The sequence below is a fragment of the Eumetopias jubatus genome, unplaced genomic scaffold, assembly GCF_037043125.1.
Source record: "Eumetopias jubatus isolate StellerSeaLion01/CBP00866 unplaced genomic scaffold, mEumJub1_p1.0 scaffold_4, whole genome shotgun sequence".
Lineage (NCBI taxonomy): Eukaryota > Metazoa > Chordata > Mammalia > Carnivora > Otariidae > Eumetopias > Eumetopias jubatus.
The window spans coordinates 89062320-89088586 of NW_028274810.1; the positions used below are offsets into that span (position 1 = coordinate 89062320).

The window sequence follows — 26267 nt, forward strand, 5'->3', positions numbered from 1 at the left end:
GAGTCCCCTCCCTTCATCAGGCTTGTATGTCCCTGTCTGGAAAACGTAGATGCTGGCCCAGATAACCTCCAAGGGACCTTCCAGCCCTCACCTAAGCCCCTGGTCAGGGCCAGACTGTCAACAGAAAGCAAGTGAAGGACCAGGCCAGGCAGGAAACTGACTTATGTTCATTTCACTTTATACAACTCATTAATAGAAGGTCAATGGGGGCATCTCATGGACCCAAGGGAGAGGTCTTCCACTTCTTCCCAAGACGGCTCTCATAGCCTGAGCTGCACCTCCTTGGTCCTTATCCATCTCTGTTTTATGTGTTGTTGTTGTTTTTTTAAGATTTTATTTATTTATTCGACAGAGAAAGACAGCAAGAGAGGGAACACAAGCAGGGGGAGTGGGAGAGGGAGAAGCAGGCTTTCTCGCTGAGCAGGGAGCCCGATGCGGGGCTCAATCCCCGGACCCTGAGATCATGACCTGAGCCAAAGGCAGACGCTTAACAACTGAGCCACCCAGGCGCCCCTGTTTTATGTGTTTTTGTTGTCTCTTCTCAGACAGAATTAAGCAGAAACCAGGTCTGTCCTGTAGGATTACAGGATCTCAGAGCTGAAAGGGTCACTGGAGATAACCAGGCCAGGGTTTCCCTAACTGGGTTCCTAGAGATGTCAATGGAGTTCTGACGCAAAAAGCACATCATGGTTAAATAAGTTTGGGAAACACTGGACCCTAGGTCCACTGCTTGGAGGCCCACAGTGCACTGCAGTTTAGAGGCTCTCACAGGCAGGTCTCCTTGTCCACCCCAGGTGTCCCAAACCTCTGAGGCTCTAGAACTCTTAAGTCTGCTGGCATCTGTGATGCTCATACCTGCCATCTTAACCATGTTCCTTTTCTTTTGGTCATAGCACCCTGATTTTGCTGTGGAGCACTCCCCCATGCCCCCAACTCCCCCTTGTATGGTCTTGTTAGGACTGTCATTCCAAGTGCTCCGTCCTCCCCTGGACCACGGTGGGCCTATGAACCAAGCTTGACCCAAGCCAGGCAGGTCAGAAACTCTCTCTGGGAGATATTTATATATATTTATCTCTCCCTTTTTTTTTTTTAAGAGCGAGAGAGCATCTCTCTCGGAGGGGGGAGGGGCAGAGGGAGAGGAAGAGAGAGAATCTTTTTTTTAAAAGATTTTATTTATTTATTTGAGAGAGAGAGAATGAGAGATAGAGAGCACAAGAGGGAAGAGGGTCAGAGGGAGAAGCAGACTCCCCGCTGAGCAGGGAGCCCGATGCGGGACTCGATCCCGGGACTCCAGGATCACGACCTGAGCCGAAGGCAGTCGCTTAACCAACTGAGCCACCCAGGCGCCCGAAGAGAGAGAATCTTAAGCAGGCTCCACAGTCCGCACTCAGCATGAAGCCCGATATAGGGCTCGATCTCACAACCCAGACGGAGATCATGACCTGAGCTGAAATCAGGAGTCGGACACTTCACCGACTGAGCCACCCAGGTGCCCCTCTGGGGTCCAAATCTTGAACAGAGAAGCACGAAGGCTGAAAGAAGTCTGGGCTCATTGCTGCCCAGGGCCGGGACTGGGCGAGGCCAGGAGCCATCCTGGTGCCCGTGACTTCCAGAAGCCTGCCTTTCTAGCTCTTCCTTCCATTCTGGGAGCAGTCCCAGTCTTTTTTGCTTAAGACCTGGTTTCTGTTACTTGCCTCACAGAGCCTGAGTCCATGCTTCACTGCACATGGTTTGGGGACACGTTTATAATTAGTCCCACTCCTACTAAGCATGAATGTTCATTTCTTCTTTCTCCTCTTAGAGGGATGGCTTTTGCAGGCAAAAAAAGGCTATCTGCATGACTTTCTATTTTTTTTTTTAAGATTTTATTTATTTATTTGACAGAGAGAGAGTTAGCGAGAGCAGGAACACGAGCAGGGGGAGCGGGAGAGGGAGAAGCAGACTCCCTGCCGAGCAGGGAGCCCGATGTGGGGCTCGATCCCAGGACCCTGGGATCACGACCTGAGCCGAAGGCAGACGCTTAACGGCTGAGCCACCCAGGCGCCCCATGACTTTGGTTTCTTAAAAAAATTATATTTGCTATAAAAGTAACAGATTCATGAATCTAGTTTCCTTTAATAAAATCTTACCAAGGAACTAAGAAATTCTTATAAGTCTAATAAATTGCGCTTACGAATATAAGGAATCTGATCTCTTAAACCGTCTAATGCTGTTTACATACAATAAATTCTGTTATTCCTTTCAATTTAAAAAGCAAATGACAGAACTTCTGCTTTCAGCAAGATGGAGTAGACTTACTTTTTCCTATGCTTCCTGCTGTGTACAATTGGAAACCTTGGACATTATATATAAAGCAAACACAAGACAACTCTGAAAGGTAGAGAGAAGAAGGCAGACAGGCTAGCGAGCTGGGGGCCTGAGGAACGACATGGTGGTAGGTTCCTGGGTCTTCTCTTTACCTCACATACCTCAAACTTGAAGCTGAAGAAATGGGCAACCTGGGAGTATCAACGAGTATAGATCAAAAAGCTCTAAGAAAAGCCTGTGCTCTCTAGTCAAAAGACCATCAAAAGACCAGGAGATGAGCAGCCAAGCAAGACAGAAAACTTTAGGACAAGTGCTGTTTCAAACATCACAGGAAAAAAAAAAGATACCCCACCCACTCCACACCAGCATAAGCCAAGTAGGGGGCCTAGATTTCCAACCTTTCATGGCTATTACAAGGCACCTCAACTCACATTCTGGGACTATCAGAGAAAGCCAAGGAGGGATCTGGGGTCCAGTGATGAGGCCTCCCCCACCCCTGGCCCCATAGAGTGAAAAGAGCCCACATGGGGAGCCTGGACCTCTACCCCTGGCTGGCAGCAATGAAACACTCTTCTCCTACTGGGTGGTGTCAGTGGAGGCCTGGTGGAGAGGCAGGATTTTTTCCCTTAACTTTCACAATTACACTGTCCTGAAGCTGGGGTTACCATTTGTAGTAAATTGCAGTGATGGCCACCATTTCTCTCACAACTCCCATCAACTCCCCAACACTTGAACCTGGATGGGTTTGTGATCAACAGCATGACAAGGGGATGGGGGGGGGGAATTCTGGGTTCAGGCCATGTAACTGCTACTTTTGCACAGAAGGAAACTCAACCACATATAAAGAAGTCCTGTCTATGCGTAAGAAGAGAGAGGCACCTGTGGAAGACCAAACAGATATACAAGTGGGCCTGATTGACACCCAGAGAAGAGACAGGCCCAGCCATCTCAGCCAACTGCCAGCTGAGTAAGCCATCCCAGTTGAGGATCCAAGCATGAGTAACTCCATCTCGGATTCTCCAGCCCCAGCCCCAGCCCCGGCCCAGTACCCTAGACGATACTATACGGAGCAAAGATGAGTCATTGCTGCTGAGCCCTGCCCACATTCTTTGTTTCTTAAAAAAAACTATTATAAGAACACTTAACATAAGATTACCCTCTTAACCACTTAGGTGTACAATGTAGTACTGTTATAGGCACAAAGATCTCTAGAACGTATTCATCTTCCATATTGAGACTTCATTCCTGTGGATCAGCAACTCCCATTTCCCCACCCCACCAGCCCCAGCAACCACCATCCTCCTCTCTGATTCTATGAGTTTGACTCTGGTAGACTGCTCATAGAGGTGGAATCATACAGTATTTGGCTTACTGTCTTAGTTCAGGCTGCTCTAACAAATACCACAGACTGGGTGACTTAATAAATATTTATTTCGCACAGTTCTAGAGGCTGGGAAGTCCAAGATCAAGGTTTTGGCTGATTCTATTCCTGCTTAGAGTTCTCTTCCTGGTTTGCAGCTGTACACCTTCTTAGTGTATCCTCACATGTCAGAGAGAGATTATCCCCTTCCTGTATCTCTTCTTATAAGAGTACTAATTTCGGGGCACCTGGGTGACTCAGTCATTAAGTGCCTGCCTTCGGCTCAGGTCATGCTCCCAGGGTCCTGGGATCGAGCCCCACATTGGGCTCCCTGCTCAGCGGGAAGCCTGCTTCTCCCTCTCCCACCACCCCCCCCCCGTTTGTGTTCTGTCTCTCGCTGTCTCTCTGTCAAATAAATAAATAAAATCTTAAAAAAAAAAAAGAGCATAATCTCATTCATGAGGGCCCCACCTTCATGAGCTAATTATCTCCAAAGTTCCTACCTCCAAAGCATCACACTGGGGATTAGGGCTTTAACATATAAATGGGGGGTGGTGACAAACATTTAGCCTACAGCACTTATTTTACTTAGCATTATGTCTTCAAGATTCATCCATGTTGTCACATATTGCAGGATGTCTTTCTTTTACAAGGCTGCATAATATTCCACTGTGTGTATGCATCATGTTTTCTTTCTTCATTCATCTATCAATGGGCATTTAGGTTATTTCCACATCTTGACTATTGTGAATAGGTACTGCAATCAATATTGAAGTGCTAGTATCTCTTTTAGATCCTGATTTCAATTCTTTTGGATCTTGTCCAGATTCTTGACCTATGGAATTATGAGCAGTAAAATGGTTGTTGTTTTTAAGTTTAGGTTTTTAGGTGGTTTGTTACACAGCGGTAGCTAACTGACACACTTCCTTAGTAAATCAGGGTTGCTTAACGATCCAGCAATTTTTGTCTGGGACTCAAGATCTGATTCTATCCCAGATAATCACTAACAGGCGACTTTCATCTTCCCTCTGATTCAAGTGTGTATGATTCTACTGCTTAATTCCCCCACCCCTTTCTTTGCCCAGCTAAGGTATTTTAATGTCTTCCCATTTTAATGCCTGCCTCTAAATGTTCTTTAAGGCCGTTCTGTAAACCTAGTATACCTTTATTTATTGAGGTGCATATATATACCATTATATATATGTATAATGGTATATATATATAAAGGTATATATATGTGTGTGTGTACATATATATAAAGATATATATATATAAAGGTATATATATATATGTATCATTACCTTTTTATTGAGGTAAAATTCATAAATCATAAAAATTTACCATTTTGACCTTTTTAAAGTATCCCATTCAGTGGTTTTTGGTATATTCACAATGTTATGAGTGATGTCATTGAAAAAGTGGTGGCACAGAGAATTTCAGGAACCCATCCCGTCAGAAAAAAACTAATGAGCTGGCCAAACCCATCAGAATCACATTTTTATACAACTCCGCAGTCTAGCCAAAAACGTATAACAACCAGAGGAAGGCATGGTGAAGAAAGAAGCCATTGCTTTATGGTACAAAAACACAGTGGCATTTTAAATTGCCTGCCTCCCTTCCTTTACACCCCAGATCTGTGGCAGCCACAAGGATGCAGAGAGAGCAATAAATGAAACCTATTATTATTTTTTTTAAACCGTGGTTGTGGGTTTTTACTGTCTGGTAACCCCTGCAGGATTGGCACAGGGCTTGTCTTTGTTTTATCTGACACGGAGGGATAACCAGGGCTGGGGAGAGCTTCCTAGGCTGTTTATGGTCTAAGCCTTTAAAGGCTGTGTAACAGCCTGGGGCAAAAGACAGTACTCAGGATGAGCAACAGATGGAAGGAAAAGCCTGGGCAGGAACAGTCTGGGAAAAGAGATACATACAGGATAAGAGCTTTCTTAAGTCTCCACACACACTGAGGAATTGAAAAGGCCAAGCATGTAGCCAGGGCTGGATGCATGCTCCAAAAACACCTGAGAAAACAGTAGCCTTCACCCCTGGCTGGCCTTCAGGTGGGGTACAAGCAGGGAGCAAAGGCTAAGGCAGAGTGAGTGGTAAACAGCCTGGCTAAGCAGTGGAAGGCCCCAACACAACCAGTCTGCAAAGACTGGGAGAATTTGGGGAGGTATTTTCCTCTTTTTTTTTTTTCCCCCTTTTTCAGCTCTAAGTGGTTAAGGAAACTGTCAAAACTCAAGCTGACCACTAAGAGGAACAGACTTCATCAGGCTGCCCACATAGAGGACACAGACTTTACAAAGAGAGTTTAGAAAAATCACGAAACAAGAAACACTAACAAACCACAACAAGCAGCAACAACAAACGGGGTGCAAGATCTGATTTCTACACTTGCAACGTAATATTCGAAATGACCAGTTTTCATCAGTGTTGTACAACCACACCACTCTCTAAATCCCAAGCATTCCCACCATCCCAAAAAAGGAACCCCAAACCCATTAGCAGTCCTTCTCCACTCCCCGGTACCCGGGCCCCTGGTCACCACTAATCTACTTCCTGTCTCTAGGGACTTGCTTATTTTGGACCGTTTATATAAATGGAATCCTACAGTATGTGGTTGTGTCTGGTTTCTTTCACTGAACATAATGTTTTTAAGGTTCATATGTTATAATATGTACCCGTACTTCATTCCTTTTTATGGTGAAATAATATTCCATCAATGGATATAACACATTTTGTTTTATCCATTCACCAGTTACATTTGAGTGATCTCCACTTTCTGTCTATTGCAAAGAATGTTATTAATATGCTTGTACAAGTTTTCATACAAACATATATTTTTTTATTCTCTTGGGTATCTACAGTAACTATTTTAACTTTTGGGGGGAAACTCTCAAATGGTTTTCCATAGTGGCTGTACCTATTTACAATTTCACCAGTGGAGGGCTCCAATTTCTCCACATCTTTGCCAACACTTGTTATTTTCCTTTTTACTTATTTTTTAAAGATTTATTTATTTATTTTAAGGGGGTGGGTAGCACACACCAGAGGAAAGGGCAGAGGGAAGGGAGAGAGACAATCTCAAGCAGACTCCCCACTGAGCGCAGAGCTTGACTTGGGGCTTGATCTCACAACCCCGAGATCATGACCTGAGCTGAAATCAAGAGTCAGGTGCTTAACTGAGCCACCCAGGTGCCCCACTATTTTCCTTTTTAAAAAATTTATGATTGTCACCCTAATGGGTATGCAGAAGTATCCAGTTGTGGTTTTGATAATGTAGTTCCCTAATGACTAACGATGCTGAGCATCTTTCCACATGCTTACTACCCATTTATCTTCTTTGCCTATTTTTTAAAAATTGAGGTAAGACTCACATATAATAAAAATTGACCATTAACCATCTTAAAGAGTACAAGTCAGTGGCATTTGGTACACTCACAATGTTGTGCAACCTTCTGCACACTAAAGAAAATTTTGAGTTTTAAGAGTTCTTTATATATTTGGATACTAAACTTTTGCCAAATATATGATTTACAAATATTCTCTTTTATTCTGTGGGTCATATTTTTATTCTTGATAAAGTGCTTTGATGTATGTAAGTTTTAATTTTGATGAAGTTTATCTATTTTTTCTTTTGTTGCTATGCTTTTGGTGTCATAATCCAGTTTTTTTTTTTTTTTTCCCTCCCATCCAAGTACTAACCAGACCCGACCCTGCTTAGCTTCCGAGATCAGATGAGATCAGGTGTGTTCAGGGTGGTATGGCCATAGACCAGTTTTTTTTTTTTTCCTAAAAAAAAAGAAGAAAAGAAAACTAATCCTAATCCAAGTTCACAAAAATTTATACAGGCATACCTTGTTTCACTGTGCTTTCCTTTAGTGCACTTTGCTTTATTATTATATTTGTTAAGGTAATCTGTATCAGTGATCTTTGATGTTATAACTGTAATTGTTCTGGGGTGCCATGAACCATGCCCATATAAGACAATGACCTTAGTCAATAAATGCTTTGTATCTTCTGGTTGCTCTATCAAGAAGCGATTGCCTGTCCTCTCTCTGTCCTGGGGCCTCCCTATGTTCTGAGACACAATCATGAAATTAGGCCAATTAACAAGCCTACAATGGCCTCTAAGTGTTCAAGTGAAAGGAAAAACCAAATGTCTCTCACTTTAAATCAAAAGCTAGAAACGACTGGGGCGCCTGGCTGGCTTCGTCAGTAGAGCATGCAACTCTTGATCTCAAGGTCGTAGGTTTGAGCCCCACATTGGGTATAGAGATTACTTAAAAATTTTTTTCAATTAAAAAAATAAAAGCTAGAAATGATTAAGCTCAGTGAGGAAGGCATGTTCAAAAGCTAGATGGACTGAAAGCTAGGCTTCCTGCACCAAATAGTTAGCCAAGTTGTGAATGCAAAGCAAAAGTTCTTGAAGGAAATTAAAAGTGCTACTCCAGTGAATACATGAATGATAAGAAAGCAAAACAGCCTTATTGCTGATATGGAGAAAGTATGAGTGGTTTGGTTAGAAGATCAAACCAGCCACCAAATTCCTTAAGCCAGAGCCTCATCCACAGCAAAGCCCTCATTCTCTTCAATCCTATGAGGTCGAGTGAGGGGAAGAAGCTGCAAAAGGAAAGTCTGAAGTAGCAGAGATTGGTTCATGAGGTTTAAGGAAAGAAGCCATCTCCATAAAATAAAAGTACAAAGTGGAGCTGAAGCAGCAAGTGCTGATGTAGAAGCTGCAGCCAGTTCTCCAGAAGATCTAGCTCATAATTGATGAAGGTGGCTAACAAAACAACAGATTTGCAATGTAGACCAAGATGCCATTGAGAACTTTCATAGCTGGAGAGGAGAAGTCAATGCCTGGTTTAGAAGCTTCAAAGGACAGTGGCGCCTGGGTGGCTCAGTTGATTAAGCATCTGACTCTTGATCTCAGTTAGAGTCTCGATCTCAGGGTTGTGGGTTCAGGCCCAACACTGGGCTCCACTCTGGGGTTGGAGCCTACTTAAAAAAAAGCACAGGCTGACTGTCTCGTAAGGGCTAATGCAGCTGGTGACTTTAAGCTGAAGCCAATGTTCATTTGCCATTCCAAAAATCCTAGGGCCTTTAAGACTTATACTAAATCTACTCTGCTGGGCGCCTGGGTGGCTCAGTTGGTTAAGTGACTGCCTTCAGCTCAGGTCATAATCCTGGAGTCCCGGGATCGAGTCCCCCATCGGGCTCCCTGCTCAGCAGGGAGTCTGCTTCTCCCTCTGACCCTCTTCCCTCTCGTGCTCTCTATCTCTCATTCTCTCTCTCTCAAATAAATAAAATCTTTAAAAAAATAAATCTACTCTGCCTATGCTTTATAAATAGAGCAACAGAGCCTGGATGAGAGCAAATCTATTCACAACACGGCTTATCGAATATTTTAAGCCCACTGTTGAGACTTACTGCATGGAAAAAAAAGGTTTCTTCCAAAACATTACTCCTCATTGACAATGCACTTGGTCACCCAAGAGCTCTGATGGAGATGTACATCAAGATTAATGTTATTTCCATGCCTGCTAATACATCATCCATTCTGCAGCCCATGGATCAAGGAGTAATTTCAACTTTCAAATCTTATTATTTAAGAAATACATTTCTTGGGGTGCCTGGGCGGCTCAGTCAGTTTGGGCATCTACTCCTGATTTCAGCTCAGGTCATGATCTGAGTTGTGAGATGGAGCCCCACATGAGGCTCTATGTTCAGCATGGAGTCTGCTTGTCCCTCTTCCTCTGCTCCTCTCCCTGCTCTCTCTAAAATAAATAAATAAAATCTTAAAAAAAAAAGAAATACATTTCTTAAGCTATAGCCATCATAGGGAGTGATTTCTCTGATGAATCTGGGCAAAGTAAACTGAAAACCTTCAGGGAAGGATTCACCATTTGAGATGCCATTAAGAACATTCATGGAAAGAGGTCAAAATATCAACATTCACAGGAGTAAACTGATTCCCACCCTCGTGGATGACTGTGAGGGGTTCTTTTTTTTTTTTTTTTAAGATTTTATTTATTTATTCATGTGAGACAGAGGGAGAGAGAGAGAGAGAGAAACAGAGGGAGAAGCAGGCTCCCAAGGAGCAGGGAGCCCGATGTGGGACTCGATCCCGGGACCCTGGGATCATGACCTGAGCCGAAGGCAGACGCTTAACCATCTGAGCCACCCAGGTGCCTGACTGTGAGGGGTTCTTATTTTAAGAAACTGCCACAGCCACTTCCATCTTCAGCACCCAGCACCTTGATCAGTCAGCAGCCATCACCACAGAGGCAAGACCCTCCACCAGCAAAAAGACTGTGACTTGCTGAAGCTCAGATAGTGATTAGCATTTTTAAGCAATAAAGTATTTGTATTTTTATTTATTTTCTTTGAGGATTTATTTATTTATTTCAGACAGAGAGAGCGTGCACAAGCAGGGGGAGGGGCAGAGGAAGAGGGAGAGAATCTCAAGCAGATTCCCAGCTGAGCGTGCAGCCCAATGCGGGGCTGGATCCCAGGACCCCGAGACCATGACCCGAGCGAAATCAAGAGTCAGCCACTTAACCGACAGCCACCCAGGTGCCCCTAAAGTATAAATTAAGGTATGTACATTGTTTTTTAGACATAATGCTATTGCACATGTAATAGCCTACAGTATAGTATAAACATTATTTTATACGCACTAGGAGACCAAAAAATTCATTTGACTCACTTTGCTGTGATATTCACTTTATTGTGATGATCCAGAACCAAACTTGCAATGTCTCCAAGGTGTGCCTCTATCTGTGTTTCCAAGAATTTTATAGTTTTAACTCTTACATTTAGGTATTTGATCTATTTTGAGTTATTTTTGTACATGATGTGAGGAAGGAGACCAACTTCATTCTTTTACATGTGGATATCCAGTTGGTCCTGCATCATTTGTTGAAAAGACTATTCTTTCCTCACTGAGTGGTCTTAGCACCCTTGTAGAAAATCAATTGACCATAGATGTGTTGGTTTATATTCAGACTCTGTATTGATTTGTAGGTCTATCCTTATGTCAGTACCACATTGTTTTGATTGCTGTAGTTTTGCAGTAAGTTTTGAAATCAAGAAGTTGAAATCCTCCTACTTTGTTCTTTTTCCAAGACTGCTTTGGCTACTTGGGGTTCTTTGCATCACCATGTGAATATTAGGATGAGATTGTCTCTAGGTATTTTCTAAATTCCCCTATGTCTTCACCAACCCACTGGTTATTCAGGAGTGTGTTGTTTAAATTTCACATATTTACGGGGCTGCCTGGGTGGCTCAGTCGTTTAAGCAGTTAAGCATATTCCTTCGGCTCAGGTCATGATCTCAGGGTCCTGGGATCGAGCCCGCATCAGGCTCCCTACTCAGCATGGAGCCTGCTTCTCCCTCTCCCTCTGCCCCCCTTCCCAGCTTGTGCTCTTTCTCTCTCTATTAAATAAAATATTAAAAAAAATAAATTTCACATATTTGTCAACTTCCCACTTTATTGTTAGGAATTTCCTTTTGTTATTGATTTCTTATTTTATTCCATTGTGATCAGGGAACATACTTTGTATGATTTCAGTCTTCTAAATTTATTCACATTTGTTCTGTAGCCCAACATATGCTCTATCCCACAGAATGTTCCATATGCCATTGAGAAGAATGGGTATTTTGCTACAGTTGGGTGTGATGTTCTATAGATGACGGTTGGGTCTAATTGGTTCGTAGTGTTGTTCGAGTCTTCTATTTCCTTACCAATCTCCTGCTAGTGGGGTAAGTGCTGAACTGCCTATTTCTTCTTTCCATTCTGTCAATTTTTGCTTCATGTATTTGGGTATATATATTATTTTATTATTGTTATATCTTCTTGATAGATTGACTCTTTTACCATTATATAATGTCTTTGTCACTCATAACAATTTTCATCTTAAAGTCTATTTTGTTTAATGTTAGTATAGCCAGTCCAGCTCTCTTTTGGTTACTGTTTGCATGGAATATCTTTTCGCCTTTTTTTACCCTCCCTTTAAAAAAAAAATTTTATTTGAGAGAAATAGAGATAGTGACAGAGAGCATGAGCAGGGAGGAGAGGGAGAAGCAGGCTCCCTGCTGAGTAGGGAGCCTAAAGAAGGACTCGAACCCAGGACCCTGAGACCATGACCTGAGCTGAAGGCAGCCACTTAACCAACTAAGCCACTCAGGCACCCCTGTTTGTTTGTTTTTTTAAGTGGGCTCCAATGCGGGGCTTGAACTCATGACCCTGAGATCAAGACCTGAGCTGAGATCAAGAGTTGGATGCTTACCTGAATGAGTCACCCAGGCAATCCCCTCATTTTTGTCTTTGAATCTAAAGTGAGTGTCTTGTAAATAGCATATACTTGGATTATGTTTCTTAAAAAATCTATTCTGTCAATCTCTCCCCTTTAAGAGGAATTAAAAATTCCTTTTTACTTCTTGTTCCCAAATAAACCATTTGTCTAATTCTTGTGTGTTGCTTTCCATTTGACGATCACGGTTCGGTTCAGCCACCAGAAGAGAGAAGAGGAATTAAAAATTCCTTTTTACTTCTTGTTCCCAATCTCTCCCCTTTAATTGGAGAGTTTAAGTCATTTACATTTACTGTAATTACTGATAAGGAAGGATTTCTGCTGTTTTGTTTTCTACATGTCATGTCTCTTTTTGTTCCTCAGTTTCTCCATTACTGCCTTCTTTTGAGTTAAACAGATATTTTCTAGTGTACCATTTTTTTAAAAAAGATTTATTTATTTGAGAGAGAGAGAGCATGCACACTTGAGCAGGGAGGGGGGCAGAGGGAGAGAATCTTCAAGCAGACTCCCTGCTGAGCACAGAGCCCAGTGTGGGGCTTGATCTCTTAACCCATAAGATCATGACCTGAGCTGAAACCAAGAGTCAGACACTCAACTGACTGAGCCACCCAGGCGCCCCTCTACAGTACCATTTTAATTCCCTTATCATTTCCTTCACTACTTATTTCTGAGTTATTTTCTTAGTGGTTGTGCTGGGGATTATAATTACCATATTCAAACATGTGATAAAGCATTTATAATTACATTTGTGTCTACAAATACTACAGTATTTATATGTATGTATTGTATGTATAAATACTATAGTATTATATGTGGAGTATGTATACTATTCAAAACAGTACTGAGACACCTGGCCGGCTCAGTCAGTGGAGCATGCCACTCTTGATCTCAGAGTTTTGAGTGCAAGCCCCACACTGGACGTGGAGCTTATTTAAAAAAATATTTTTAAATAAAATATATGTATTGCAATACAGTATAGGCAATGGTGTAGTAAAATTAACAGATGTCTATTTCCCCAACCCTTTCTAGATTAGAGAGGTTAATCCAATGTGCCTCTAAGTGAAGATTTATCAGCATAATTGATAATGCCTTTTTGGTAAACTTCACAGAAACTGTTGAGGAGAACACACCACCCCAAAATATGTCATTTTGGCATATTGATTATTTTGAATTAAAATTACTTAAGAAACAGTCAGTACAAGAAGGGTACTCTGAGTCCCCTTTTGTCCCCCTGAAAGCAGGAAATAAATCTCCCCTGTGAAAGGTATTTTCCCAGTATGTACCAGGAGGAAACGAGACATCCTTATCACCAGAGATAGGAAATTTAGGGTCAAGAAGACTATATAAACAAACCTTGTTACTACCTCATTAATTTATTACCCCGAGCCCAAACCCCTTTCTCAATTCGTCACAAATTTATTGTTTCTTTGTCTAAAAGGTATAAAAGCTGCCTGCTTTGGTTACTTCTTTGAGCATCATATCTTTGTGGCTCCCATATGTATGAAATTATATTTTTCTCCTGTGAATCTGTCTTATGTCAATTTAATTATTAGACCAGCAGAATCTAGAATGGAAGAATCTAGAAGGGAAGGGAACCTATATTGTGAAAGCAAAATAAATCCTGTTTTAAATTAACTGTATACAGCACTTTGTTTTGCAGAAAAATAAAGGATGCTCTACTCATATTGTTAGCTGATAAGTCAATAAAAATAGTTTATCACTATGTGTTTTTTTTAAGTAGGTTTCACACCCAGCATGGAGCCCAACACGGGGCTTGAACTCATGACCCTGAGATCAAGACCTGAGCTAAGATCAAGTGTTGGAAGCTTAACTGACTGAGCCACCCAGGTGCCCCATCACTATGCGATTTTTAGCACATAACTTGGGAGGACTTGAAAGAATTTAGGGATGCTTCTATAAGAACATTCTTTCCATTGCAGGTACTTAGGTGAACACGTTCTCAGCACCTCAGCTATAAGGCCCAAAACCTGCAACAGAACTGATGTTAAAATCTGTCTCATTCTAGCAATCAGTAACATTTTTCTTGAATATTGGGGGAAAAAAGTCCCATTCTTCTCAGATATTCATTCCTAATACAATGTTATTTTATGCTTAATAATTATTATAAAACTATATATTGCATTCACCAATTGCTTTTATTCAATTGTATGAATAAAGAACTTCTGGATTGAGTCAGTACTTCCAAACCTGTTAAAAAGAAAGCCTGAGGCCCAAAATGGCATCACCTAGTCAAATCACCAAACTGGGCCTAAATACCTAACCTTACTGAAGTTCTAACCTCCTCCAGGAAGGTAATCTTAACTGGTCAGGAATCTTCTGATCAGCACCAATAAGGTAATCTGTCACATGGGCCCTCTCTATCCCCCAAAGGAAGATAAGGTAATCCATCTAATAAGACTCTTTTGTCCCCAAAGGAAAGTCACTTCACCTGAAGTAATTCTTTTTTCTGTTTATAACTTTGTCTTGAGTTTAAAAAGTCTTCCCTTTCAGGGCACCTGGGTGGCTCAGTCAGTTAAGTGTCCAACTCTTGATTTTGGCTCAGGTCATAATTTCAGGGTCATGCGATGGGGCCCAATGCCAGGCTTTGGACTCAGCCGGGAGTCTGCAGTTTCTTTCTCTCCCTTTGCCCTGCCCCCTGCACACACATGCACACAAACTCTCTCAAATAAATAAATCTTAAAAAAAAAAAAAAGACCTCTTCTCTTTCTGTAGCCCTTTGGAGCTCCCCTCCACTTGCTAGATGGGATGCTGCCTGATTCATGAATCAATTAATAAAGCCAGTTAGAGCTTCAAAATTTACTTAGTTGAATTTTTGTTATTTCACAAACCTTATGTCAAAAGAAAATATTAAAAAGTGAAATTTGAGTGCATATTTTACATTCCTTCTTGTAGAGAAGTATGATAAGTGTCCATAAAATGTTTAAGTGTTAAAAGATAGACACTCTTCGGGGACAAAATCCTGTGGGGGAAACATAAGGGAAATACAAAATTAAGGAGAAAAAGGAATGATGTAAAATTTCCAACTGCTAAGGAAGAGCTTTTTCAGAAGGCTGATGGTAGGTAGCAAGTGGGCTTTATATTCCAGGGGCTATAAAAAAAATACTAGTATTAAAATGTGCCAGAAATGACATACTTTGCAAATATAAACTTGTAACACAAGTTTTAAGTTTCAGATGTCAACCAAAGGAATGAGTGAGGCGATACACGGTGTTTCTTTAGAGGGTCAAGTCTGAAGACCCCAAAGGAAGCCCTTCACTAAGGGTGGCTCATTAAGAATACAGAGCAAGAACCTCAGCCTCACGGAGGCAGAGATCTGGGGAACAGACAGGTGCTCAGGCAGAAACTCAGTTTACCTACGATAATGATAAATGGTTGAAAGACTTAACCCGCAAGGTTACTATGATAATAAAGGTGGGTGTTTCTGGAGTATTTTCATATCTACATGTTAGGTGTGGTGCAAAGCCCTTTCCATGCCTTGCCTTTGGGCCACAACCAACTGACGAAGTGGGGACTATTGTGAGTCTGAATTTCTGCACACAAGTCGGAAGGACTTTACACATGAACAAAGGAAGGCCCAGAGAAGTGCAAGAACTTGCCCAAGGTGGGGATGGGGAGGATTTGTGTGGCTCGAGGCCTGATTTCCAGTCTCCTGATGGTAACTACTCCTCCAGACCATCTCCTGCTGTGTTCTCTCAGGTGTCCTTTAAAGGTGGCAAAGTGAATTAGGAAAAAAAATAACCCCGCCTCGTAAGTGCTCCATTCCCACCAGTGACATGGACAGCTGAGGTTTCTTTTAAAGGCCATTTCCACAAGCATAGTCATCTCCATGCATAATGACTGGCTATGGACAGACCTGGTTAGTAACAGCGCAATATAATTAAATGTCCTTTCATCCAGGCATTTCAAAGGGCTTCATCAATGTTAATTATGCCCCAAGCCCTTGTGAAGTGGTGCTTCGTTCAATTTTATGAGCATTTAAAGTCAAGCAAAGGCGATGCCACCGGCCCAGGGGTTACACAGTTTGAACATACACCTATTAGCAGCCCTCAAGTGTCTGGCCAAAGAGTTGAGGTGCACAGAGCTCCTGACATGAAGCCCCTCCTCCAGAGCCCAGAGCTTGAGAACTGTAAAATGGCGGTGTCTGGGTCTGCTGGCAGGGAGGGAAGTGAGGGCCCCTGCCTGGGTGGCTTCCGCCTCTGGACAAGCCACCGTGTTCCTCTTCTGCAGAGGAACCACGCCAGGTGTGTTCACAGAAGTTATCTAAAGTGGTAAGCGTTCAACAAGCACACGTACGTGGACGGCTAACCCAGAGCAGGGCTTCGACCCTGGACTCTGTCCCAGAGTGAAACAACGGTTTCCCACTGAGGGGCGGGCTGTGAGAACCACCTGGTGCTGGCCTTAGGCCAGCGCCCTCACCTGCGATATCTCTGGTTCTTGAGTTCCTTCACCCACAATGTCAGATGGGGAGGGTGCGTCTGAGGCCACATCTAGTCCGGCTCCCAACTGGCTCTCGACTTCACTGGGCAGAGTCCACTGAGGTGGAAGGGGGGGGGGAAGGAGGCAAGGGCCATCCTCATTTTGAAGGCAAATACCTCAGCGGGGGCTGCTGTCAGTGGAGGATCTCAACTACCCGAGAAGGACCAAGACTTGGCCAAAGTCACAGAGCAGGAAAGGGAAAAGGCCAGACCTGATCAGGTCCTCCCAACACTTTGGTCTCCAATATACTGCAGGTGAGGTAGTAGTGAGGTCTCCCAACTCTCAGGAACCTTGTCTTTGGGACATAGGTAGGCCCAATTGGGACACTGTGAGAATAAAGGAGGCTCTATTAATATACATGGACATGAAGCCAGGACTTCCAGCCACTGTACTCATAGCGCAGTCTCGGAATGGGAAGTGCCACTAGTGAGGGAAGTAGGCTCAGGGCAACACTAGAAGCAGGCAGCAAGGTTTCAGACTCAGGGGTTTTCTCGGCGTGGCGTCAACAGACCTCAATGTCAAGGGTGGGGCAGCAAGACCAAAGTCACTTCGTCGACGTTGAAGACCAGCAATTCTGGGCTGGGGTCCTGCCATTGCCACTTACTGCTGTGTGACTCCAGGAAAGTTACTGTAACTCTCTGGGCCTCAGCTGCCCCTCTGAAAAATGGAGTGACTGTAAACGCTCACGGATTGTCACGTTACATGATATAAGGCACGTGTTGAAAGACCACCCAGCACATAAAAAATACTAACACAATTCTAGCTCGTGACTATTATTTTTAAAATTTCCTTTTTTATTATCACTATTATTAGCAACAGCTCTAAGGACCCTTCTGGCTCCAAGAATTGATCTTTTATCAGCTGCAACTCTGGGAAAGAACGGTTTCCAGAAAAGCAGCCAAAGGTCACAGAGGCGGGAAACCTTGCTTGGATGGTGGTATCTGAGTGAAACCAGCTCAAATCTCCAGTTCCAACATCTGCCAACGAGAGCCTCTATTTAAACACTACGGTGATAAGACCAGTCATCACTTGCTATTTAAACTGACCTCCCACAATCCCTTGGGCTTGCAACTGCCAAGAGCTAAGTATAAACTGCATTTTGGCTTGCTCTGAGGATTACTCACATTCAAATACAAGAGATGCATCAGTCTGGTTGAACCAGGCTCTGCTGCCCTGTAACCTGGCTTCAGGCCAGCTCCCTGACACTTACCTTCTCCAGTAGGGGAGGCATTATCTTCCCCAGGATTGCTATTTCAACACTTAATAGCCAATGTCAGGGAGAGAAGGGGCCTTGCAGAATGGCTGGCACAATGCGGGGAGTGGTGGATAAAAGCTGGTGGATAAAAGCAAGGGCCTTGGCAACGCACAGACTCAATTCGAATCCTAGCTTTACTACCTATTGACTGTGTGGCCTTGGATAAGTTAATTAACCCCTCTGTGCCAGTTTCCCAATATGTAAAATGGGATTATAATAGTATCTACCTTATGGGGCTTTGTGGGGATCAGCACAGTCCTGGCCATATAGTAAACACTCAACCAATGTTCACTGCCATTATGATCATGATGATTACTATAGTAATTGGAATTGGCTATGGAAGCATGATAAAGGACCTATATTTTCCTGCCAGGAAAACTGCCAAAGGTGATACCTGAGCTGGAGCTGAAAGGATAGGTAGGATTTCTATCAGTAGAAACAGGGGATGGTGCAGGCAGCTTCAGTTTCCTTCATCTGCACATTCAGGCCATCCTCGTAACCACCCCTGTAGGATGGATTTAAAGCTGAGCTGCAGAAGAGCTGTACAGCTTTCCCCCAAGTTATAATGATAGAAAGCGAGAAAGCTGGAGTTTGAAGCCAGGTCTCTGATTCTAAAGGCCATGCTCTTAACACCTGTTGTATCTCCCATCTTTTTATCAAATTCTGTCCTGAAGGGTAAGGTACTGACAGAAATAGCTCCCCCTCCCTAGACTGTAAACCCCTTCCGGGAAGGGATAGCTCAATTATTTATAGAGCCCCCTCCCAGGCATGGATAGCAGGTGCTCAGCCGAAATGCCTGTTTGCTGAATAGAAGAGACTGAAGCCCGACTCTTCCGGGCTGAGGCCAAGCCTCCAGGGACCCCAGGCTACGCTGCCTTCTGGGCAGCTGGCCTCCTGGCCTCTCTTTCACAAATCCCCCCTCCACACCACACCACCCCCCACCCTCCCCACCCCAACAACCAGGGCAGAGAGCAGGGCTGCCATTCAGGGCAAACGGCTTGCTACTGACTTCACCCCACTGATCGAGTTGGACTTGAGCCCTCTTAATGTTTTCCTTGCCCCAAAGATAGATGACTTCGGGGCAGCCTGCCCAGCCCATATAACCACCTTCCACTGAGGGCCACCCACAGGCACGGAACCCCCAGAAACCTGTTCGCTGTGTGACTCCACCCCCCTGCCCGCCACAGATTGGACCAGGGTAGACACCTGACTCAAGCTGGCCAATCAGGTCTTCCCTCCTTCCAAGGTGGGCTAAGAGTCCCGATCCTTCCAATCTCCACTGTCCTCGCTACCTCTGGTTCTAGGAGCTACCCTGTAGTCTTCTAATAGTTTTTTCTTTTGCCTCATCGCCTCTGAAATGGGTTTTTATTCCTTGCAACCAAAATAGCCATAACAAAATCAAGGAGGAGGAAAACAACTTCCCCAGGCAGAATTAAGTACACCTTCCTCTGCTTTAAGCACCTTCATCTGCTCCTCTTTGTAACGACAGGCACTTCTGCCTCCTGCATGGGCTAGGTGCTTTTTCATTGATCCACATGATTGCAGGGATGCGGGATGGAGGGAGGTATTACTACACCATTCTACCCATAACAGAAGCTCTGAGAGGCTAAGCCATATGTCCAATGACACAGCTAGGAAGAAGCAGAGTAGGGATTGGAACCCAGGTCTTCTTCCCTTTATCCGCCCCCCGGCCCCGGAACTTCAGTTAGTTCCTAACTTTGCCCATGTGCTTGTCTCCCACCTCAATTCTTTTTTATTTTATTTTTTTTTAAAGATTTATTTATTTGAGAGCGCGCGTGCACACACAGCAGGGAGGGGCTGGGGGGGGGAGCGGAGAGAGAGTCTGAAGCCGACTCCATGCTGAGTGCAGAGCCCAACGCGGGTCTAATGTCACAACGCTGAGATCAGGACCTCAGCCGAAACCAAGAGTCAGAAGCTTAACCCACTGTGCCACCCAGGCGCCTCCTCCCACCTCAGTTCTTCTTGTTGGTAGAGTCACCATGATTGATTTATCTCTGCTCTGGCACGAAGGTATTTCTGTAATAAGTAACTGAGTTAATTTGTAATTAAAATGGAAACTTACTAGAAGCCTCATCTGGGAGAGTGTTCTGTGTTTTCTTAGATTCTGTTTTTGTCTATTTGGCATCCATTCATCACAGAACCAACTGTATTAACTGTATTTTCTTATGTTCTGTATGCTTGATGCTCTGGCATGTGTGGCCTCGCTCACCAGGCACCAGACCCCCCCTGCCAGGCCAGCCAATTCTTAGAAATAGCAAAGGAGCACGCACAGCAGCACTGTTTACAGTCACCCCAGCTTAGAAACAACCTGAACAGCCAGCAATAGGGAATCTGTACAGAAAATTTTGATATGGCAACTCAACAGATTATTGGGCAATCATTCAAAAAGTATGCTTTAGGGGCACCTGGGGGGGCTCAGTCATTAAACATCTGCCTTCCGCTCAGGTCACGATCCCGGGATCCTGGGATTGAGCCCCACATCGGGCTCCCTGTTCCACGGGAAGCCTGCTTCTCCCTCTGCCCCTCCCCCTGCTTGTGTTCCCCTCTCTCGCTGTCTCTCTCTCTCTGTCAAATAAATAAAATATATATATATTTTTTAAAGTATGCGTGGGGTGCCTGGGTGGCTCAGTCGGTTAAGCAACTGCCTTCGGCTCAGGTCATGATCCTGGAGTCCTGGGATCGAGTCCCGCATCGGGCTCCCTGCTCAGCAGGGAGTCTGCTTCTCCCTCTGAGCCTCTTCCCTCTCGTGCTCTCTATCTCTCATTCTCTCTCTCTCAAATAAATAAATAAAATCTTTAAAAAAAAGTATGCGTTAAATCACCACATGGGGAAATACCCCACACACAGGCTTAAGTGAAACAACCAAGATGCAAAACTTTCTGTACAATCTGGTCCCAAATGTGTAACACCAAAAAAAAGACAGGAAGGAAATATCCTGAAATATGAACAAAGCTTGTCTCCAAGTAACAGAGTAGGTGATTTAAACAACAACAACAACAACAGATCTTCCAAATGGGAAAGCATCCCTTTAAAAATATTTCTCTACCTTGCAATTTTTATGTCTTTCTCTAACCCCCTATTTTTATGTATTTCCATGAGCGTGTCTTTCCTCTGGATTACACGTTCTCCTACGGGGGGGGGGCGCTGCCCGTTTCTGCCAGTGACAGGCACACAGCCCCTGGACACATCTGTTAGCCAGCGCTATGCTGCGTTACTCTCTTGTTAGAAAAACACAACAGTTCAAAACCACAAAAGCTCTTGCCTTGTAGGAGAAGGAAAGCTCGCTGAGCGGGTCGGCGCTGCTTGTGGGCGGCAGCTGGTGCAGCTGCAGGGCTGCGTTGTGGGCTCGGTCCATGGTGCTCTAGAGGCACATCCCTGGCCCTGGCCGGGGAGCTGTTGCTACGCGGGGCCACAACCGGAGACCATCTTCCCTGGCGGTGTTCACCTCCTCCCACCAGCCATCGGAGGACTTCAAGGCTCTTCTGGCTGGCTGACAGCTTCTCCCTCACCTCCACGCAGAGAAGTGCCCAGTTCTGTCTCTCCCAAGCAGATGGACAAGGGTGCAATTCCTTATCCTGGCGGTGCTCTAGGGGGGTGGGGAGGAGCATTAAAAAAATGCATGTACAATGTGACACAGAGCCCATCCTTGTTACCCGAGGAGGGAATACTATGAGGACAAAAAACAACCTATCATGAGAAGTGAAGCCCTTAAAAAAATTGCATCATGCCTTTGGCTCCCTTAATAAAGATGTGGCTCATCTACCTCAGACCCTTTCCTCCCCCCCCCGCCCCCCCATAAAACTCACCTTTTCTCTTCCCCCTGTTTCTTTCCTCCCATCACATCCTGATTTAAATCCTCCCTTTTCCAGAGGCTCCCCTACACATAAGAGGTGGGATACTGCCCTTGTCTACCTCTGCGGGCCTCCAAAAAAATGTCCTGCTGCCACAAAACAGGAACCATCTGTGTTCTGACTTAGGGAAGAAAGAATGAGAAGAAAAGCTACCTCTGCGGGTGGTGGAAGAACCGAGCTGCTACCCAGGGTCAGTCGAGCACAGGTGAGGTAACAGTGGGTGCCGAGAGAAGACCCATGTAACCGGATCACATCAGCTCTGGGAGACTCAGGTGCCTCATCTGTAAAGTGGGGGTAATAGTGTGGCCTCAAGTAAAATCGGCAATGACAGTAATTCAGACTGTCATTGTTCACTTTATCGGGCTGATAATTTTTAGCACAGGTCAAGCTTTTCTACCAAATAAGGAAGAAAGATGAAGTATATGCTCCTAGGGTTCTGGGAGGCATGGCCAGAGCACCTTACTGCAGTGCTAAGGCTATCTCTGAGGTCCTCATACAGTAAAAAAAAAAAAAAAAAATCCATACAAATTTGGATTCTACTACAAAGTCTGTTTGTTTCTTTTTTCAACGTGGGTGCTTGAACTCATAGCCCTGAGATTAAGACCTGAGCTGAGATCAAGAGTCAGATGGTTAACTGACTGAGCCCACCCAGACACCACTCAGTGTTTATTTTAATATAAAAATGTTACAGCTTTTGATCTGTTATATGCTACCTGTTTGCCTTGGCCAAGTCATTTAACCTTCCAGGCAGTTTCCTCTGCTGTAAAATACAAATAACATTCCTAGCTCACCCCTCAGTGTTGTTGTGAGAATTTGATGAAATAATGCGTGTAAAATGCATGCACAGCAAATGGCCAATGAATGGCAGCTATTATTAGTATTAATTTTATTCTCATCAGTTTAATTATTGAATTTACCCACAGATATTCCTTTCTTTCATGGATTCATGCAACAAATATTTATGGAAGGCTTACTATGTGTCAAACAGATGCAGCCTCTGCTATGCTCCTAAGGCTTTAGAAAGTTGCCTCTGAGTGCTGTAACTTCCAGTTCCTTCTGTTATCTAGCCCTACCCCCAGGAATCCTCATTCCTGGGGTGAACAGCACAGTCATATGTCACAGGGCTAACACTGTGTCCAGCATCTAGGAGACACTGGATGCAGGGCTTAGCACCGGGGCAGCCAAGAAGACCATTTGGCTCAGGTCTCACTTTGTTGAAGGGCCTCAAAATTAAATTATTGCTGCTGCCTCCAGATGACATTATACATTCGCTGTATATTCAATACCTTAATTATATATATACACATATACATATGGTACATATATACAATATATACAAGGTACACTCATCAGACAATTTTATAACTCACATCCCAGAACCAGACCTCCCTGACTGTAAAGACCTATGAATATTTGCAATCTTGTGAAAAGTGTAATTATTCTTCACTATACTTCTTTGTGTGGGTGAAGAGCATGACAGTGTTAAATTTATGTATTTTAATGTTTTGAATATAGTAAAGAGTGGCCCGGGGAGAGACCTCCGAGAGACCCTTGCAGGCTTTCAACCTGGCCTGGACCTGAAGGGGCACTGGAGCCCAAACTGGGAGGGTGTCTGCTGAATCCCCTGTTCAGTTGCAGCTTGCCAAGTTCCGGCCCAGAGCCCGGCATGGTGACCTCCAAACATACCTACTGACTGGCTAAAGGTAGGCCTGTGGGACACCTGGGGCAGCTGGAAGTCAAGAATGGAATGGCTCACTCAGGCCTAATCAACCACAACTCCAGAGATACAACAGCTGTAGCCAGCCCCGCCTACAGGATGTCAGAGAAAGCAAACAGGCCTTGAGGACATGCCGATGGGGTGATGGAAACCCAGGCCTCCTAACCTTCTTTGGACCAGCTGCTTTGTTCAGGTGGGTTTCTGTTTTTGCTTTTGTTTGTGGAGTTGTTGCAGTCATTTAATTCCCTTTTAAAAAGCAGCTTCCCTCTTTGCCTCAGGGCAAAGGCCTCTGAGGCATCCCCTGCAAAGGCAGGAGGCTTTCCCTCAGCTAGGTAGGAGTTAGGACAGAAAGCTTTGCAGGAACCTTTGCAAGTTGTTCTCCCTTTTAAGGCACACACTGTTTACCTAGTGAATCTCCTTTTCTGCCTTCAAAGCACTTTTTCAGCACAAATCGGCAATGACACTAATTCGGACTGTCATTGTTCACTTTATCGGGCTGGATAATTTTTAGCACAGGTCAAGCTTTTCTACCAAATAAGGAAGAAAGATGAAGTATATGCTCCTAGGGTTCTGGGAGGCATGGCCAGAGCACCTTACCAGAGTGCTAAGGCTTTCTCTGAGGTCCTCGAACAGTAAAAAAAAAAAAAAAAAAAAAAAAAAAAAAAAATCCATACAAATTTGGATTCTACTACAAAGTCTGTTTTTTTTTTCAACATGGGCGCTTGAACTCACAACCCTGAGACATATGCCCAAGAGGCAAGCGACCCCTTAATTCTGAGGCCCTCACAGCCATCAATAAGAACAGGGTCATTGACTCAAAAAAGTAAAGATAATTCTAGGTACTTGCTTCCATTCCACCCCCCGACCTTATCTCAATGAATTATTTCACCAACCCACAGAGCAGGTTGGACAGATGAGAGGACCACAGCTCATGGCTGCTAAGAGTAGGGTTTGTATTAGAATTTGGCTCTATCTGGCTACCATACGATCCAGCAATTGCACTACTGGGTATTTACCCCAAAGATACAAATGTAGGGATCCAAAGGGGTATGTGCACCCCAATGTTTATAGCAGCGATGTCCACAATAGCCAAACTGTGGAAAGAGCCAAGATGTTCATCGACAGATGAATGGATAAAGAAGATGTGGTATATATACACAATGGAATATTATGCAGCCATCAAAAGGAACGAGATCTTGCCATTTGCAACGACATGGATGGAACTGGAGGGTGTTATGCTGAGTGAAATAAGTCAATCAGAGAAAGACACGTATCATATGACCTCACTGATACGAGGAATTCTTAATCTCAGGAAACAAACTGAGGGTTGCTGGAGTGGTGGGGGGTGGGAGGGATGGGGTGGCTGGGTGATAGACATTGGGGAGGGTATGTGCTATGGTGAGCACTGTGAATTGTGCAAGACTGTTGAATCACAGATCTGTACCTCTGAAACAAATAATGCACTATATGTTAAGGGGAAAAAAAAGAAGATAGCAGGAGGGGAAGAATGAAGGGGAGTAAGTCAGAGGGGGAGACGAACCATGAGAGACAATGGACTCTGAAAAACAAACTGAGGGTTCTAGAGGGGAGAGGGGTGGGGGGATGGGTTAGCCTGGTGAACAGTATTAAAGAGGGCACATTCTGCGTGGAGCACTGGGTGTTATGCACAAACAATGAATCATGGAACACTACATCAAAAACTAATGATGTGGGCGCCTGGGTGGCTCAGTCGTTAAGCGTCTGCCTTCGGCTCAGGTCATGATCCCAGGGTCCTGGGATCCAGTCCCACATCAGGCTCCCTCCTCGGCGGGAAGCCTGCTCTCCCTCTCCGACTCCCCCTGCTTGTGTTCCCTCTCTCGCTGTCTCTCTCTCTGTCAAATAAATAAATAAAATCTTAAAAAAAAAAACCTAATGATGTAATGTATGGTGATTAACATAACAATAAAAACTTATAAAAAAAAGAATTTGGCTCTATCTGAAAAAAATCAATAAAACACGCCCTTTCCCACCACCTGACGATTGGGCTTCTGGCTGGTGGTGAGTGCCAGTTACGCCAAGCCCTTTCCTTTTCCTGGGTTACAGTCCTCCCCTCCCATTGAGCTGGAAACTATAACTTCCAGCAGACAATGTAGATCAAGAATGCCTCCCCGTATCCCACCTGCTAACTCCACCATCGGCTATTGCCAGGAAGCCCGAGCCGGCGTGTAGAGGAATAATTTTGGCAAAGTTACTGCATTTCACTTCCTGATTTGGTAAAGCCTGCCATCACCTATATTAAGGCAAACCCATGCCCCCCTGCAAAAACGGGGAAAAAAACCATTCCGAGGCAGCGAGACTCAGACCCGCAAGGCTGGTGACAGCAAGAAGGAAGGGTATTTGTACTAGGCGGCGTCAGATGATTCCAAATGCATTACCTTTCCTGAAAAAACGAAGGCTGATTTGAAGTCCCCCCTGTCTCAGGTTTAATCACTACTCACCGGGCGGTGTCTCCTCTAAGGCCCACCTATCTCAGGTTTCTGAGAAATGACTTGGACTCTCCGCGCAACCCGGAGGCACAGCCTCCTTCATTCCTTCCTCAACTCAGGAGCTGCCCGAGTGCTGCAGTGTTTTGCTTTCAAAGGCCACGATTTGATTTGCCAGGCCGCCTGCCAGTCAGAAGCTGGCGGGGACTTCGTGCAGGCGAGTGGCTGCGAGGAGTGGGTGGGCGGGACAGCCTCCGGCTATTGGCTGCGCCGCAAAGCTTGCTTGAAGCGTAGTGGGGCGCCTCGGGGTGGGGCCTCCCTCTCGAGCTTTGCGCTCACCTGGAGGGGATCCCCTCTAGTGGCCGCGCCAAGGACATTGGAACAACCCCCCCCCCCCCCCCGCCTGTCCCGGAGAGCTCGGGTGACTGCTCACCTCCCCTGCCCGACAGGTGGGCAGCCTGCCTGGAGTCCATCTTCCAAGT

At 44.5% G+C, this 26267-nt stretch overlaps 1 protein-coding gene across 2 annotated transcripts in view; it reads right to left on the minus strand.

Moving 5' to 3' along the window:
• NIPAL3 (NIPA like domain containing 3) overlaps positions 1-25911 on the minus strand; it is a 52811-nt gene extending 26900 nt beyond the window's left edge. The window contains exons 1-3 of one of the 2 annotated variants that reach the window (XM_028113778.1): positions 25801-25911; positions 21760-21887; positions 21018-21341 (exon numbers count right to left, since the gene is read on the minus strand). In XM_028113778.1, coding sequence (XP_027969579.1) covers positions 21018-21110 — 93 coding nt within the window. In that variant the 5' untranslated portion in view covers positions 21111-21341; positions 21760-21887; positions 25801-25911. The remainder of the gene's footprint in view (positions 1-21017; positions 21342-21759; positions 21888-25800) is intronic. The other variant, XM_028113777.1, reaches the window with a different exon arrangement.
• Between the last annotated feature and the right edge of the window lie 356 nt (positions 25912-26267).